The sequence below is a fragment of the Hyperoodon ampullatus genome (assembly GCF_949752795.1).
Source record: "Hyperoodon ampullatus genome assembly, chromosome: 19".
NCBI lineage: Eukaryota > Metazoa > Chordata > Mammalia > Artiodactyla > Ziphiidae > Hyperoodon > Hyperoodon ampullatus.
Genome location: NC_136932.1, coordinates 7,015,616 through 7,034,404, shown reverse-complemented (window position 1 = coordinate 7,034,404; position 18,789 = coordinate 7,015,616). Strand labels below are relative to the sequence as shown.

General features: G+C 45.4%; 2 protein-coding genes across 2 annotated transcripts in view; one reads left to right on the top strand and one right to left on the bottom strand.

Annotated features, from left to right (window-relative positions):
- The window catches only part of ATP6V0A1 (ATPase H+ transporting V0 subunit a1), a gene marked incomplete at its 3' end in the record, with an annotated part of 53,503 nt that overhangs the window by 6,183 nt on the left and 28,531 nt on the right, over positions 1-18,789 (bottom strand). Inside the window, 12 exon segments of the mRNA XM_079725983.1 lie at positions 150-267; positions 4,518-4,535; positions 5,500-5,607; positions 9,908-9,979; positions 9,981-9,983; positions 10,825-10,932; positions 11,521-11,737; positions 12,288-12,406; positions 14,500-14,590; positions 15,029-15,186; positions 16,013-16,152; positions 17,058-17,208. Of these exon segments, the coding sequence (XP_079582109.1) occupies positions 150-267; positions 4,518-4,535; positions 5,500-5,607; positions 9,908-9,979; positions 9,981-9,983; positions 10,825-10,932; positions 11,521-11,737; positions 12,288-12,406; positions 14,500-14,590; positions 15,029-15,186; positions 16,013-16,152; positions 17,058-17,208 (1,303 nt within the window).
- Positions 6,969-7,415, top strand: LOC307068223 (large ribosomal subunit protein uL15-like; the record flags this gene model as incomplete). The annotated part of the gene is made up of 1 exon (XM_079725984.1): positions 6,969-7,415. One exon carries the CDS (start codon positions 6,969-6,971, stop codon positions 7,413-7,415), a length of 447 nt encoding a protein of 148 aa, XP_079582110.1.

Genomic DNA, 18,789 nt, shown 5'->3' with positions numbered 1-18,789 from the left:
TCCTCCCATCTGTACATCATTCTCTCTGGATTCAGGAGTCAGTAATTCCAGAGGCTTTACATAATCTCCACTCTCTTTAAGCCCCCACCTGAGGGAGTGCCCGGAGAAGGGGAGAAACATAGTTTTTGACCTGAGAGAAATACACTCACGTGCATGAGCGAGGCTGAGGGCCCAGAGCCGCAGGTAGGAGGCGGTGTTGGAGATGCAGCCCAGGCAGTACTCAATGGTGTGGATGGCCTGGTGGACCATGGTGTCCCCAAAATCAAACTGTCATGGGAGGAAACCAGAGAGGAGATATAAGGCTGGGAGGGGAGTGTGCAGGGCTCTGAGCGCTGGCACGAACGGCTACATGGGCCCGGAGCCCCCGGTGCTGAACTCCTGGTGGGGATTTCAGCCGTGCCGTCCCCAGAAATCCTGCCTGGCTGAGCCCCCGACTGGGACACCCCATGCCCCTCAATACATCACATTTTAATGAACTACATCTTAATGAGACTCTTCTCAACACATCTGCTTTTTCTCCCCACTAGGCTGTCAGCTCCCGAGTGGCTGCGTGTCGAGGTAAGGGCGGTCTGGGAGCACCCGCTCTGGCTGACCTCCACCTCACGGTGCCTGGGAGCGGAGTACCCTCCTCTGGATGAGCCAGGAGGGCAGGAAGGGGTCTGCCCCGGGTCGTACGTCAGGGGACAGGCCACCAGGCTGGAAACCGCCTGGAGAAGACTAAACCTCTGCAGCCACTTCTTATTTTCACAACACGTGGGCGGCAAGATAACCTCCTTTTACTTTTGAGACTTCTGAAAAGATCGCACAGGGACGTCTTAGCAAAAGTTTTACAAATTCCTACTTGGACACGTGGATGAAGACTAAACAGAATGTGTATTGTTGTTTCTGTTTTCCTCACGCTCCCTTTCTTCCAGTTTTTGTCTCAACATCAGAAATTATCTGCAGCGTAAAGCGGAGGGGCTGGAGCGAGCTTCCGGGAGCTCCCTGTTAGGGCTGCTCCAAGCGGGGCTGTTTGAGAAGCCGCAGGCACGCTTCCGGGCCTCACTCTCCTGGGTGGGGCCGCAGCCACTGAAGGCCAGGAGGTGGGCCATTCCCCTCCCGGGGGCCTCCCCGCCCCTCCCCACGTGGTCCAGACCAGACTCCAGGAGCACAGGGCCACTGCCCAGTGGGCCTCCCCAGCTTGCCCTGCCCACAGGTCAGAGTCTATCTTTCACCAGTTTCTTTGCAGACTCACATGACTTCACCCCCAAAAGATACCAGAAAGAACTGTCTTGAGAAATCACATGGGGCCAGGAGAGGAGGGCTGGCTGGTAAGGCGCTAACGGCCCAGGCCTCACAGGCATGGCCAGTGGGGAGAGGGGCCAGCTCCAACTCGCCATCTCTGGGCTTCTGCCTCATTTCCCCTCACCTGACTATCTACACCCAGAGTACTTCTGGGCTTTTCTTCTGAAGCAGGCTCTTCCACGTCTCCTAGTTACCCTGAAAACTAGGGTAATCACAGTCACCGGAACCCCAACGTGCTGTTAAGAGCTCTTTGCCACCAATGCTGGCCGTCGCACCAAAGCCCATGTTCTGAGGAAGGACAGGCCCCCAGCTCCAAGGAGCGCGGGGCTTTAACTAAGAGCTCTGAGAAAGAAGCGAGCGCAGGGCTCCCTCAGAACCAGCCCCTTTCAGCATTTTTATTCCACCTTGAGTTTCTCCCATGAACAGCTTCCCTTCCAGCCACTGCTCTCGCTTTTTCCTCTCCTCCATTCCCAACTTCCTGCTTTGCAACCTTGGGTGAGTTTTCTTATCTACGTAGTGGGGGGAGATATTAAGTGGGGCGAGAATTAAGTGAGAAACCCAGGCAAGCGCTTGGAAGTCCGTCGCTGCCCCGTGCGAGTCCGCTGCGACCGACCCCTCCCTCCTGCGCCCTCTCGGCTCCGCACACCTCCTTCGCACGCTTCCCTCACCTCCCAGCCAGGAGGTCTAACAGACATCCGTGACCTGAGCCTCTGCAGTGTCCGCCACTAGTGCCTTGTCCTCCTCCCTCTCGGGAAGGCTCACCTCCCACCTCTGGATGCTCCTTCTCAGCCTCCTTCTTGGTTCCTCCTTAAGTGCTGGAGTTCCTGCCTCGGCCCTTAACGTCTCTCCTGTAGCACCGCCACGCGGGCCTTCAGCGGCCACGCGGGAGGGGCTCACAAATGGACACCTCTATTTCCGTGTTGCCTGTTTCCAACCAGCTGTGCCACATCTCCTCCTGCTGCAGCACAGGTGCTTCAAACTCGACGCCACCCAAACTAAACTCATCAATTGCTCTCCTCTGACCCACCAAGACCTACTTCTACTCCTCGTCCCATGTCTAACAGGGGGTCACTACTGGTGCCCCAGGCACCCAAAGCTGGAAGTCGAGCCTGACTTTTCACTCACTCACACTGCCGGCATTCATGAAGGCACTGGGGCCTGCAGCTTTTACCTCCTTCATCTCATACTGGTCCCTTCCTTTCCAACTCCCACTGCAAATGCCTTCAAGCCTCCCAGTTCTTTCCCGACTCCTCTCACACTGTGCCCCTCCCCCATCCAATACACGGTCTACCCTCCACTAGGGCATTTCAGCAATGGCATGCACTGTGTCACTTCCAGCTTCACTGCCCTCTGACGCTCCTTCTTACCTAAACGCTCTACCATGGCTGGTGCCCGCCAACCTCTAGCCTCACTTCTCACCAGTCCCTCAACTCCTGACTCCGAGCTCCAGCCAAGCTGAATACTTGTTTATCACCAAATGTGTCTTGATGACGCAGGCCTCTGTATCTTTATGATAGCTATACACACTGATGCATCCGCATTCCCTCCCTCTCTCCCTCCACAGAGACGCCGGCTTGACCAAACTAACCTCAGCAATAATTTCCTTAGGGAATCCTTTCCAGGTCTCCTCTTCCCTACCCCCACCCCAGTGTTTGTCAGGTGCCCTCTTCCTGTGCTCCCACAGCATCCTGGGCACACCTTGATCACAGACTGTGTCCTAAATTTGGGAGTTCCTTGAAGGCAAGGACTTTTCTTCTCTCAGTTCCTGCAGCTCTAAACAGAGTGCTTGGCACATGGAGGGTGGATGAATGGATGGGTTGGATGAATGCACCTAGCGAGATGACACAGTGGGGAGAGGTCCCACTGACCCTTGCTGAGTGGTTACAGCCTTCAAAACTTTCCCCGACAACTGACGAGCCTGGCTCTGGTTTGCAGCTGGACTGTCCATGCCCCAGGGAGAGGGACTGCTGCTTCCACCTGTGACGTATTTAGGTAACTGAGACAGTTATCTAAACCTGGCTGTAGAGAACTAGACTGTGTATGTACCTGATGATGATAAAATGTCCTCACTACTTAGGACGCTGTGGGAAACTGAACCTCTGAGGGAGCTGGGGGGCCAGAGACTGGGGAGGCTGAATTCCAGTCCATCTTGTTTGGATGTCAACTCCCCCGGGACGTGGCTACAAGTGAGGACTATGCTGACAGACACCTTCCAGGCGGCTCAGCCTGTGGCTCTGCACAGATGAGTGGTCCGGAGGAACACAGAAGCTCCTAGATGCCAGCAAAGGAGCCTCTCCGGCCTTCTGGAAGACCGACAACTGTCTGCTTTCACACAGAACAGCAAATGTTTTTCCCATTCCCATCCCACTGCCCCCTTAGAGAGGACCAGGAAAGCCAGAAAAGGGAAAGGTTTACAGGTCTGGGTATTTTAGAGAGAAATTTGGGGGGAAGATGCAAACAGTGCAGCAAGGCCTATTAAAAACCCAATTCAGAACTTGTATATTGCTAAATGAACTACTGCTGAGCTAGAAGGCCTTCTACTCTGGCTGTGGCCAGAATATTTAGCCAACTTTCTAAATATGTCGTCCTCTATGTGTGACTGGTATAATATGAACTCCTTTCACACAGACGGATTGTTTTTTCTGGGATGCATCTGAGAGGCAAAGCCTCCTTTTGAAAACTGTCTACCTCCCAACTGGGTCACGTGGAGGTAAAGCTGACCCCAAGCGAACGTCCAGCATTCTCACTCCAAGCATCATCAAGCCGATGAGGGCAGCAGGAAGAGGTTGGCTGCATCTCAGACAGGGAGGAAGGGCGAGCTTTCCCATAAGCACTCAGAGGAGCAGGGAGGAAACAGTTATTCCCGGGGCAGAGCGACCATACATAACAACACAGGAGAGGAAGGCAGGGGCCAATGGGATTTAACTCCCAAGGGGAGTCACTTCAAGAATGCCAATGCAGACATTACTTGTAGCTCCTTTAAAGCCATTCTCAAGGCATTAGATCAGCAAAGTCAATGAAACAAAGACAGAGGTGACTGACATGAGATGCAGTTAATGGAGATGAGCTTTTTCAGAACACGGGTTCACAAACTGGTTAGAAATGGCCAGTGAGATGCAGAATACATGGGTGTCATGTGTGGCCCCAGGATGCAGCAGGGACAGCAGAGTGATCACAAGGACGGGAAGAGAAGCCCCAGATAAACATGAAGCTAAAGCCAGCTTGTTTCTTACCACTTCATCCTCGGTAGGCTTGAAAACACAAATTTACACTTAGTGGGAAGCCATGCCACACACAAGGTCACAAGTCATGAGCACAAGGCTACTGATTGCTTCTTGGGGGCGGGGGCGTGGGGACTGTGAATGTTAAATGGTCTGACATTGGAGGCAAGCCTCCGCAGCATAAACGGAGAGCAAAGTCAGCAGGACCAAGAGTGTTGATACTTAATTTTTAAAAGGCATCCCAAGCCTTGCAATTTTTTTTTTTAAAGTCATACACATAGCAGACGCGGTCAGTCAGACTGCAAAGTCCAGTCCCCTGGGTCCTCAACTCCTTTTCTATTTGTTTTAAAAAGAATATACTGAATAGATGAGGTTCAAAAGTTCAGCTCAGAGGCTTTGGGGTACGAACGGTCAGGCAAGGAGATTGGATTTTAAAAAATCCAATGGAGGTTTAAGGAAAAGTCTAGCTTGGCTAAACTAGACTGAACTTGGCTAAAAAGCAGGCGAGTCACATTTTTAAAAGGCTCAATAACATGTCTGCAACAAGAGCACATTAGTGGAACAGGACTTCAAAAGTCCCAGTGATTAAAGTTCCAACGGGAACCATTCTGGGGAGGGGCAAGGGATGAAGGAGCCGCCGTAAGTGGCCTGGGTTTCTGGTAGTAAGAGCTGGGGCGCTGGGGCCGCCTCTGCCTCGGCCCCGAGGAGAGCAGTCGACAACTGAGATCTGCGTGCAGGGTACTGTGGGCCGCTTGGAACTCAGGAAGCCGGACAACAGAACAAAACTGCTGCGGGCTCTGTAGGCAACACCTGGAGTTCAGAGCAGGGACCACTGGAAAAAGCTGTAGTGCCCTAAGAGGTCCAGAAAGCAAGCTGATCCTCGTATTAGTCTTTTCATTTTTTCAAGGAGCGGACAGGAGTGAGGCCACTTAGGGACACAAGACTAGGGCTGACCCGAGGAGGGAGGAGAGGAAGCCCGCACCACTGATCTTACCTCCTCCGCGTCCTCTGAATGGGTGGAGAGCTGGTCATGCTGAATAATCTCAGCATCCTCCTCTGTCGGTCCGTTGCCCACCCTGATCCCACCAAAGTTGAGAGTTCCCTACACAGATGAACAGAAAGAGTAGAATTTGCCTGGGCTTTAATGTGACATTCTGTGACGTGGGGAAGGGCGATGGTTAGTACATACAAACCTCAGAAAAGCATATATTCTAGCAACAAAAACAAAACCCACTGATCCAACAGCTAAGTAAAACCAAGCCACTGTTCCCATCCCAACTACCACCGCCCAGGCCCAGCCCGAACTACATGTAGCACCTCATCCTGATCAGAGGCAACAGGCAGTTCCTGCTGCACCAAGAGACACCAACCTTGCCTTGGCCAACGCCGACTCAGAGTCCTGCTTGCGTGAAAAGCTTAATACGAACAAAGTCTCCTAACAAGCACAGCTCTATCTGTAAAGAGTTCAATGGCCTAAGTTTTTCTGGAACTAAAGATTGGACTTTCTAAGAGGGAGGACAGCCAAATGACATGGTGACTGCAACCCAGTCTGTTAAGATGGCAACAGGAGCCCGAGAGCTCCAGCAACCTCTCCCTGAAACGTACCGGGTCTCTGCCCAGGAACAAAGGACTTCCCAGGTCACAGAAGAAAAAAAAGCTTTATGTACATTAGCTTGTAGCTAGAGAATACTGACTTAAAATAAAACAAAACAGAACCAAAAAAAACCTGATCCTATCCTTCAATGGAGGGTTCTGGAGTGTTAACACAACTCTTCCACAGGCAGGTGGGCGGATGCTGACTGGCTGCTTGCTGCCTCTCACTCCCCAGGCCGTTTTCAGCAGGGTCCCTAGGACCAGGATTTCTAAGTCAACCTGACTTGGAAAAGTTTGGGTTTACTGAGGCAAAAGGACTTTTTGGGTACGAAAACCAGGAAGAACTGGGGTTAAGTCTGACAGACACCACTTAGTGCTAACCTGCCACAGAGTGAAAAGGAGCTGAAGAAACAGCTCCAAGACCCACTTCATGTGGTTTCTGTCAGGGGAGTCAAACAAGGCAAGAGTTCAAAGACCGCTCTCCTGCAAAATGGCCTCTGAGCAGCAGCGCAAAGAACGTGCACACAGCTTCGGTCAATTGCCCCAAGGTCCCTACTCGCAGCTTCGCCTCTGGTGGGCATCTATGACCACAGCATACGACCATCAACCCTCAGGGTTTGGGCAGATTCTCTCTCTTCTTCTAGCAGTGGTCAGAGAACCAGTTGCATCAGAATCACCTTGAAAGTTACATTTCATTAAGCAGAGATTCTCAAATACCACCCCCAGAAATTGTAAATTTAGTAGGTCTGGTGTGGGGCCTAGAAAATCTGTATTTAAAAAAATATTTCCCCAAGTACAAACTGTATGATCATTTCGAGTGTCTATCAAAATGGAAAAGGCATGCACAGCTCTTTGGTCTCGGCCGCCGACATGCCATCCAGAATAAGGAAGACCCGGAAACTCAGGGGCCACGTAAGCCATGGCCACAGCCGCATCGGCAAACACCGGAAGACCCCAGGAGGCCACGGTAATGCTGGTGGCATGCATCACCACAGGATCAACTTCGACAAATATCACCCAGGATACTTTGGGAAAGCTGGTATGAGGCATTACCACTTAAAGAGGGACCAGAGCTCCTGCCCAACTGTCAACCTTGATAAATTGTGGACCTTGGTCAGTGAGCAGACACGGGTAAATGCCGCCAAGAACAAGACTGGAGCTGCTCCTATCACTGATGTGGTGCAATCAGGCTACTACGAAGTTCTGGGGAAGGGAAAGCTCCCAAAGCAGGCTGTCATCGTGAAGGCCAAATTCTTCAGCAGAAGAGCTGAGGAGAAGATTAAGGGTGTGGGTGGGGCTTGTGTCCTGGGAGCTTGAAGCCACATGGTGGGAGATTCATTAAATGATGACAAGTGAAAAAAAAAAAAAAAGAAAAGGCACGCAAAAAAAAAATGCATGCACCCTTTGAGACAGCAAGTCCACTGCTGGGAACATCTGTGCCTGTGAAGTTTTATCAAGATACAAGGACAAGGACGTTCCCTGTGTTATTTGGAATAGCAAAGAACTGGGAACAACCAACAGAGCATCAACAAGAGAATGATTACATGATTTAAGCACATCCAACAGAATGTTCTATGGAATGCTAGGCAACTATAAGAGTATCACTACGAAACAATCTCTAAGGACACTAAATTTTAAAAAACCTAATCAAGGGGCAGCAGAGTGCTACAATTTAAAACACAATTGCTAATGTGTTTTAAATATATATGTACATACACATATACATATTTCTATCAATAGATGATAGATACATGCTGATATCTGCAGAAAAAAATTTTAAGGCAAACTTCCCCACCTGTTAACAATACCCTGGAGGAGAAGGTGGGGGAGAAGGGCTGGGGATGGGGAGGCTTTCACAGTCAGTACTATTTGCATCTCTAACCAAGTGCACCTATTGCTTTGATTTTAGTTTTTAATGTCAGTTGGGGGTTGTCTGGATCATGGCATTACAGGCAATCTTTATGTCTTCCTCCACTTGTCTGTTCTGTCTGAATGCCCTAAGAAACAAATTTAAAGTTCACCAGGTGATTCTGATGTGTAGTCAGATCTGGGAACTGCTGAAGCGCCTGGCACCTCCAGGTCATGCAAATATTACACCTGACAACCCACAAAAGGTGGACTAAAGGTGCAACACAGGTGCACTTTCTGCACCACACTGGTGACAAGAGAGGACTCCAGAGTATCTTGGGATGGATCCCAGGGTCGAGGAGGCAGGCTTTAGGCTTTAAGGCCTAAAGCAGAAAGCCATTTCTGAAGCTTTCCCCAACCAGCAGATGAAGTGAGGGGCAGACAGGTTAAACCTCCCAGCCAGACAGGAATAAGTGTCCCTTCAGAACAGAGGGGATGTGAGTTACAGGAAGGGGGATGAGACACACAACAGCAGAAAGAAGAAAAGGAAGTATTAAACTGTGATACACTGCTTACAGACAACCAAGAGGACAGAGAACAGAACAAAAACAGATCAGTGTTCATGTCCTCAGCCCTTGGGGTCAGGGATCTAGGACCCCCGTGGTAGAATGATCATCCTGATGCCTTTGGGCTGCCCTCCAGAAACAGATGTTTGGCTGCTAAAGAACCAGTGTGCTAAGAAGTCCCTCTGAATGTACAGGTTTCCAGACCAGGGACTTTTAACTTGGATAGTATCATAAAAGAGGATGCCAGACTTAAAAGCATCAAGACTGATGCAGCAGAAGCACATCTTAAATAAACTAAGACTAGCAGAAAGAAGAACGCCAATATGTGGACAGTATGTGCTTTAAGGGTTTTTTTTTTTTCCTCTCATTAGAAAGAAGAGAGTAAGTCCCCATTTGAAAATAATTTTAAGCAGCAACATTTAAGTATCTTCTGATCCAAAATATCAGCCTTTTAAAACTAGTCCTAGAAGAATAATTATAGCAATTTTCTGAGTTAAAATGTTCAGGAACAACTAATGAAGGAAACAGTCATCATCTAAATATTTCATTTATCTAAAGGAGTATGATGCTACTAGAACACAATAGTATATGAGTAATCACTACTGGTGAGATTTTAAAAATATTATAGATTCATTACCTAGAATAGATTGGGCTAATTTGATATTCGTGCATTATAAGATTTTGGTTAAGAGATGTTTTAAGGACAAATATTGAAATGCTTAACATTCAAATTGCTGTTACCGAATCACGAGCTAGTACTAGAAGAAGGAAAGATCAAAACAGAAGATGACTTTGGTTATTACACCAGATGCAGAGTACACACGAGACACATGGCAGGGTGGAGGTCTCAATGAACAGCTGAGGACATGAGGGCTTCTGAGTCTCTCACAAAAAAGTAGACACATACAAGCTTCCACTGGAAAGAGAGTAAGTTACAGCTAAAGTGGACCAAATGTCCAAGCATCACTCTGAAGCAGAACTTTAAAGTGCAGGGAAATCAATTCAAGAATCACAGAGATGTTCTCACTCCATGCTAAAAAAATCCATCCAATACATGGTCACAAAATACAGACATGAAAGTGGATGAGTCTAAGAGCTGCCCTCTTGGATTAAGATGATGGGGCTTGGAGAGGGTACAACAACCGCCCTGCTTCCACAGGCAGGACTGTACTTACATACTGAATGGAAACGTAGTGGACCAATGGTAAAGATGGTATCAGAATCTATTCCTAAGAGGTGGAAATCTTTTCTGTCATCCTCTCAATGAATACCAAGGACATACTTCCCAAGAGCACACATGTCCCATGCTCTCGATATAGTTAAAAAGAATTCTGCTGCACTGTTTGCCACCTCTTTAAACAAAACGTGATGGTTTGTTGGTTTTAATTCACTCACTGCTGCAGCCGCTGCTGCCTCTAGTCCCTGTTGGCTTGGGGGTGGGCTGACTGGGGCCCCCACAGGTTGCCCCTTCCTGGTAGTGAATGGAAGAAAAGAGGAAGGGAGAAGGAAACCAAGGAGGGAGGGAGTGAAAGGGGAGACGAATGAGGGCACATGGAAGGATGAAGATGGTCAGAAAAGGGAGAAGGCAGGTCTTGTAACTCAGCGCTCTCCAACAGGAGTCACAATCTAACAGCCGCATGAGTCATGCAACAAGATCTTTTGGTCTTTACCAGGCAATATAATAAGTAAGCATTATTGCATAGCCAGAAATGGACATCTGGCATCTTAAGTGTGTGTGTGTATGTGTGTGTGTGTGTGTGTAATTCAGGTGCACACATATATACATTAAGTAAACACAAGTATGTTGCTGTTTTTTAAAAAGAAAAAAGTTAATGTGCTTTAAACCAAATCTTTCCCCGCCCCGGATGTTTTGGTTGGGTGAAAGTATCACGGTCTCATTTTAAAAGAAAATATCTCAGCGTCAGCCCTGTGGTTGCCTAGGCAAACCACATGAGTGGGTTCACCTGTCTGCAGCTCTCGCAGCCTTGCTTTGGCTGATGCTGCACCGAGACAGGCCCAGACCTGGATTTTGCTGAGCACAACATGAGCAAAGCGTGATCAGGAAAGGTAAAAACTTATGACTTGTTCTCGCTACCTGGGCTACTCAAAGCTGAATCTGGATGTCTGAGCGGCAATTACATGTTTGGTTTTGGTTTTTTTTCATTTCAGCAGGTCTAGTGTTCATGCTGGGATACAACACAAATGCATTTTAAGAGAATACAGGTTATGCACAACTCATTATATCCACTGAGGAATTGCCTTGATCTTAAAAAAAAAGTCTAGTAAACTTTCAGCAACAGAAATACACCCACCAAATGCTTCCTCCTCAAATACTGATGGCGAAGGACCAGTGGTTTAAACAGCAGCATCCAAGGGACACACAGCAGTGCGACCACTACCAGGAAACACTGAATTCCTTTCTGCAAAGTAAGAAGGACAAGGCACATCACATTAATCAAATGTGCAGTTTCCAACTCCGGCACAAATTCCCTCTAAAATAGTACTTTCCTGTCGATTTATGAATAAATAACACAATCCAGTTCCTCAAAATAATTAGCAGATGTTGTGGCAAAGCCCAGGACTGTCCCATAGGATGAGAGTTATAAATTCTACCCTTTCTGCATTCAGAAGTTACAGTTCACCCTCCCAAAGGAGGAGGATGGGCTGAATTTAGATTTGGATGTGTGGCTGATGGGGATTTTTTTTAAGGCTTTTTTTTTTTTTTTTTAAGTTTTTTTTTTTTTTTTTTGATGTGGACAATTTTTAAAGTCTTTATTGAATTGTTACAATATTGCTTCTGTTTTATGTTTTGGTTTTTTGGCCATGAGGCATGTGGGATCTTAGCTCCCCGACCAGGCATCGAACCCACAACCCCCCTGCACTGGAAGGCAAAGTCTTAACCACTGGACCACCAGGGAAGTCCCTAAAGCTTTTTCAGGGTCACAGAAACATCTGGCTTCCTGACCTAGGAAAACCACCTAAGACAGTCTACCTCTGGGTTGACGCACCTGTCCAGAATACAGCATCGAATTACCAGAGTCCCCATAGGAAAAGAGGAACATGTTTATGAAATGGATCAGAAGGCTTGGCGCTTTCTCAGATGTGTGAGCATCATAGGCTGTCCACTTGTAAAAAATAAGGATAACCAAGTAGCCAAACAAAGAGGTCATGAAGATTATTTCCGGAATAAATCCAAAGTAGATATTCAGGGGCTTCTTGAAATAGCTAAAAAGTAAGAGAGAAAAAAATGTTAAAGGTGAACAGACCCAGGGTCACCCCTATACCAAGTACACTAGATTTTCTACCTAATGCTCCCTCAACTCTATGTATATCATTTGAAGAAGCAAAAGCCAGAAGAACTGGAGGCAACAGAAACAAGCAGGATTAACTATGACTACCAAACTTTTGGACCGTGAACAGCTCCAATACCACCCCTATCAATCTCTCATGAGGAAGAGATGGGAAAATCTAGTACATTCTGAGACCACAGTTCATAAGTTTATGTGAGTTACACATCAAGGGAAAAGAACATAACTCTATTTTGAGGAAAATTACACAAGGTTTTTTTAAAGATCTTGAGTATGACTGTACATTGTTAAGGGACTAATATTAATAAGCAAGCTTCATTCAAACAAATGAGATTTTTATAAAAGCATTTCTTTAACATAGAACAGTGTTCTGAGTTATTAATCCCTCCTTAGAGGTGTTATGATTTCTTTAGGCAAAAGCACTGTCTGAACTAAGTGCATTCTTATGATGAAACAGAGTGACTCACGTATGGTTGAAAAGGCTCAGGCTGACTCCAAACATCATGTGGATGATACCAAGAATAACAGACATCTTCATCTTAAAGGAGTTGAGGAAGGTCAGTTTATTGGTAGCAATGTTCCAAATCTGTCACAACCCAAGAAAACAAAAAGGCATTACAAAGCGTTCTCAAATGGAAAAATATTCACCTATTCTAAAACATAGTTGTGTTTTTTTTAATTACAGAAAATGCTAAACATATACACAAGCAGAGAGAATAAGATAACAAACTCCCATGTGCCTATGGCCCAGCTTCAACGATTATTTACTGACTCCTTGTCAATGATGTTCATCATATCCCCAACCCACTCCCCACCTCCATATTATTTTGAGGCAAAGTCCAGATACTATGTCATTTTTCCTGTAAATATTTCAGTATGGATCTCTAAAAGGTAAGAACTCATTTTTAAAACATGACCACAACACTGTTATCATACCCCAAAGCATGAACAATGTTTCTGTAATACCACGGAATCGTTAGTATTCAAGTTTCCCCAATTGTATCCATACTTTTAAAAATAATTCATTTATTCAAAGTGGGGTCCAGACAAGGTCTATACACCATGATTGCTTGATACAGCTTTTAAGCCTCTAGAGGTTCTCCTTCCAGCTCTCCCTTTTTATTCATTACAAAAGATTTGTTGAAGAAATTGGGACGTTTATCTTGTAGATGCTCCCACAATCTGTATTTTGCTGACTGAAACCCAGTGGTGCTGTCCTTCCATCTATTTTTAAACATTAACTGCCTTATGCTTTGTCACCTAAGGCTTGGATGCCTGTAAAATTTTCCTGACAGTTCTGCCTCCACTTGGCCATCAGATTATGTTTCCTAAATCGTGACTCCGAGGCAGTCATTCCCTGTGCTGAAACCTCCCAGAACCCCTACTGTCATCTCTACGATAAAGTGCAAACTCTGTACCCTGATAAGCCAGATCTTCCACCATCTAGCCCGGCATCTTCTTTTCTGAACTGGCCTCCTCATGAACAGCTCATCCTCGGTGACCTCTAACCTGACAGCTTGTGGCTGGTTCTCTCTGCAGCCCCAGTCTTGCCTGACGTTCTGCAACTCCAACTGCCTGATGGACATTTATCCCCGGGTGTCCCACAGGCACTTTAAACTCAGTATCTACCCTGTAAGCACCAAATGAGATGTCTGCAAAAAAAAAACCTCTGTAACTACAGAACACTACCTAAATGTGAGATAATATTATTATTGGATTCCAAGTTACTTGAGGGCAGGAGCTGTGTGTTAGAATTATGTGTTTCCCCCAGCAGGCACTATGCCTTACAGACAATAGGGATTCAGTAAACATCTGTTAAATGCACATATGAAATCTTATTAAATATCTCCAAGCCTTAGTTTCCTTATCTGTATAATACAGATAGCAATACCTACCTGATAGAATTGTTTGGGCATAAATCAGACATGCTGAGGGCTCAGTACACTCTCTGAGCCATAGTAAGCATTTCAGTACCATTAATTTCTATAATAATTAAAATAATTAACTTTGTATCTCCCTACGTCTATGCTTTTGCACACACTTCTCTTCACCTATAACAATCTGAAATATTTTTCAAAGGCCAGATTAATTCCCATTTTTTACAAGAAACTTAATCTTTCTGGTCCATAATGATCTGCTTTTCCTCTGGAATTTTGTAATCCTTACAGTCTAACCTTTAGGCTTAAATTCCACACACACCCCTGCCCCCGCCTCCCCTGTTTAAGCATATAACACAAAAGACTTGATCACACTTTTCTTGCCTAAGTATTTGAAAAAAAATAAAATTCTGGGATAAGTTTTTGTCTAAGTATATAAAGATAAGAATGGAAATCTAAAATCCATAGAAAAGAGCTGTTTTTCTCTGTTAAAACATCTGCTAAAAATAAAAACCAAACTAAGTTAAACAAAAATAAACTGGGAAGGAGTCCTGAAAATCAATCTTCCCAGAGTCAGTATTATTAGCCACCTCTAAAATAAGTAGTGCAGGAAAAATTACTTGGCTCCCCAAGGCATCTGGATATCTTGCAGCTTTAAAGTGCTCTGGACAGATACACTGAGGTTTTCTAAAAATATGTTAACTAAAACCCAAATAACTATTTATCTTCATTTTCATTCTCTCACTTCTGGGTTTCAGTTAAAACATTTGGTGTCAGACATATAGAAAAGAAGTGCTCTTACTGGATCGATGCCAAAAGGATATGGTCCACCGAAAACTCCATGGACAGCTGGGTTCAGCTGGAGGACAGGGTTCCCCCGAACCGTCTCTTCCCTACCATGTTAGGAGAAAAGCTGCATTTATTTTTTATTCAAGAGAGGGAAATTACTGGGGTCCAGAAACTGATCCCCAAAGAAACCATTGATACTATAGCTATTTTGTCTCTTCAATAAAAGAGGAGGGGTTAGCATCAGAGAGTGAGAAGGGATCAGAGATAACAAAAAGAAAAATTAAACACACATACAAGTCCAGATAGGGAAATTGGGGAACCCGCTTTTAACTTACAAAAGGAATCAATGTTCCTTAACAATGCTGAACCAATCACAAAGCACTTCCCAGGCTGCAGCATAAATAAGAGGAGACACTACATTCTTTTGGAATAGAGACAGTGTCAACCGCTTCCTAAAGAAGTGTTAGTTTACCACTTGTCTGGAAAACCAGAGCTGAACACGAAAGGAACAAGCTTTGACTTTCAGCTTCTTTGCAACTTACGTCCAGTTGTATAAAGTAAACATTGGCCGCACACTCCAGGATGACCCGAAGATATTAAGAGACTTGGAAAAGCAATCATTGTAGATGAGGCCAGTGTAGATGGAGAACACACCCATCAGCAGAATAATGTACCGTCCGCTGAACACAGTGCTAAACATCTGGGAGCCAGGAGAAAGAGGTCAATGCAATGTACTCATGAGCTGCAGCTAACGTCGTGACAGTGTTATTTAGGATGTACGAAACCCTTCCTCTCACACCACTCTTACCCCATTCTGGGTCAGAGAGCCTGAAGTAAAGACCAAAATACAATGCTAACGAGAAATTTACTTTCACAGCACGTGACCTCTTTAGTGTTAAAATGAAAATAACTTCTCTATTCTCTAAACAGTCTCTATAACTTCTCTATAAATTCATGGATCAAAGATTTCCAGATCATAATTTTCATAATGAATGCTTGAGAAATTATAAAGTTTCAGACCAACACAGATGTAACTTAAACATTACCTTGTTCTTGAATTAACTAGTGGTCACCAGTGGGGAGAGGCAAAGTGGGGAGGGACACGATAGGGGTAAGGGATTAAGAGGTACAAACTATTATGTATAAAATAAATAAGCTACAAAGATATATTGTACAGCACAGGGAATAGAGCCAATATTTTATAACAATTATAAGTGGAGTATAATCTATAAAATTTTTGAATCACTATGTTGTATACCTGAAACTAATGTAATATTGCAAGTCAACTATATCTCAATAAATGAAAAACAAAAATATAATAAATACACTGCCATCAATCACGCTAGAGGAAAGACTGAATTATCCTCTGTCTGTACAAAATGATTATAAATGTGTTGCCCTATGAAGAGGCAATGATAGTAGTAAGCAGCCAAAGATTACAGGAGAAAAATATTAGAAATATGTCAAGAAAATAATACAGTTATCTTATGTTTCTGAGTTTCTATCAAAAACAAACAAAACATTACCTCATTCTCATTCTTCTGGGAGAGGATCCGGCTCTCCCTTAACACCATCCATACAGCAAAAAGGGTCATCAAAATGCCGTGGCCAAAGTCCCCAAACATCACGGCAAATAGGAAAGGGAAAGTGATGATGGTATATGGAGCTATAAAGAAACCAAAGAAGGAAAAAGACCAAGTACAGAAAACCGCAGCAATTCCGCACATATCACATCCCTCTCCGTCATCTAAGATCAATATAAGGTGACTTATTCCCAAGCTGTTGGTCAGAGGGACTCGCAGGGGATAACTTTCACGGCAGGATCTGCACAGCCTCACAAAGCAGCTCTGGTGGCATCCCAGCTACTGCCAGCATTTTCAACAAAGAACCACACAGGAAATGAAAGTTTTGTCTCTAGCCTTGGCACCAGTGTGGTTTGTTCTTTGATTCTTTTCTCTCACCCCCTGGGACACTGCTCCTGGGGCAGGCCAGCTTTCCTCCCTTGTATAGTAACCAGCTGAAGAAAGCCACTGGGTGGGTGGGAGAAAGCCCAGAACCTGGAGCAAAGCAGGTCCTGCAGAAGGCTCCCACTGAAAATGAATTCTCAGACTCTGGATTTAATCATTAACTCTCTGAACAGAGGAGAAATCTGCCTTGTGCCTAAAATGGTCAACAATTGCTATATTTTCTCTGTCTAACCTGGAACAGGGAAGCTCTTTTAAAATATCAATTACCTTGGAAAAAACTTTTTGCTTAAAGCAGTTCCAGCAAATGGTGTGCAAGAGAAAGCCAGGTGCTGTACAGCCACGAGGGCAAAGAGAGGAATCCAATCCACGGAGCTCATTCCTATAAAACTCCTATAAAACCACCTCCTAAAGGGGTGCCACCCAGCGATAAACCTCACTCCCTGCATCCAAACAGGCACCTCCTCACAGGAGATACACAACAGCTGAGGCCTTGACAACATCTTTAGTTTTAAGCCAATTGTGTTCAATTGCATTCAGAGTGAGGCACCGAAAAAAATAACAAAGAATAAAACCTCTAAGAGGGAAAAGAGTCAAGCTTTTTTACCTGGATTTATCTCTCGGTAAGTTCCAATTCCATAAGCATCCACTATGTTCTGAAAACCACATGTGAACTTGTTGGTTTTGTTATAGGTTGGGGGAGTCTGGTTGGTCTGCATCCTGTTCAGGATGGAGGGCACGGTGGAGCCACTGTGTTCCTGGGAAACATAAAGCACGTATTTCAGAATCAGGTCACCCTCCTAATTGTGATGGCGGTTACACAGGCATATATATTTATCAAAACTCATCGAACAGTACACGTAAAATATGTGTATTTTCTTTTACGTAAATTATATCTCAAGCTTTCCGGTCTTTGGGGAAACTGGAACTAGCTACAAAATTTACAATGAAAGATTTAAATGAAGTCTCGGGAAAACTATCGTCACCTTGAAAAAAAAAAATTCTAAAATATGTAACCAAAGAAACTGTGGTACCCCCTCTGGAGACATCCTTATCCGCCTGTCTACAAGTGTCATTGTTCTCTTCTCCTTTTACGGAGGAAGCAAAGTTATTCTCTGGCTTTCTTCCTCCGCCACCTACTCTGAACTCCCTAATCCTTGCAGTCAAGCAGAGCACACTTAGCCAAAGTGGCTGGCTCATCACCGGATCCAAAGGTCTTTTCTCTTACATGCAAGCCCCTGACACTGCAGAGCTACCTCTTCTGCTTACCAACCATGCCTTTCCTGTCTCTTTGCTGGCTCTTCCTCCCCTGCCTGTAACACTGCAGGGCCCCCCACGTTCTATTATTAGCTCCTTATTTTCTCTCTTGGAGGTCTCACGCCCTTCCAACCTCATGCAACCCATTTCTTTCATGTTGCCCTTTCTTTCGAGAACCTATCCCATTTTCTGCTTGAGATTTCCATGTGGATTTCTGTCCAACCCCTCAATGTGACTGAAACTGGACTTACCATCCTTCTCCGATCAATAAGTTTCTCTTGCTGAACTTTTACTTCCATCAATGAAACTATTATTCTACCAGCCACCCAGCTTTGATGCCTCAGAAACGTTTTTAATCTTTTCTCCTTGTACTTCTCCTGCACATTGCTAAATACCAAATATACCAATTGATACCTCCTTCAGAGTGTCTCACAAATTCATCATTTGCTTTTCCCATTGCCAAGTCTTACTGCAGGGGTCATTATCACTTACTGCTCTGTGTTTACAATAACCTCCTAACGGAACCCCTACTTGTAAACTCTCTCTATTCCCCAGTCCAACCCAGATGCTATCAATGGATTACTCATTCTATTCTATTTATTTATTTATTTGGCCATGCCTCGAGGCATGTGGGATATGGGATCTTAGTTTCCTGACCAGGAATCAAACCCGGGCCCCCTGCAGTGAAAGCACAGAGTCCTAACCACTGGACTGCCAGGGAAGTCCCTGGACTACTCTTTTAAAACCGTTTTGATCATGTCCTTTCACTGCTAAATAACTTCCAATGGCTCTCCACTCCCTTTGGGATAAAATTTAAACCCACTAACCTGGTATTAAAAACCCTTCACGGGACTTCCCTGGTGACGCAGTGGTTAAGAATCTGCCTGCCAATGCAGGGGACACAAGTTTGAGCCCTGGTCCGGGAAGATCCCACATGCCGCAGAGCAACTAAGTCTGTGCGCCACAACTACTGAGCCTGCGCTCTAGAGCCCGCGAGCCACAACTACTGAGCCCGTGTGCCACAAGTACCGAAGCCTGCGTGCCTAGAGCCCGTGCTCCGCAACAAGAGAAGCCACTGCAGT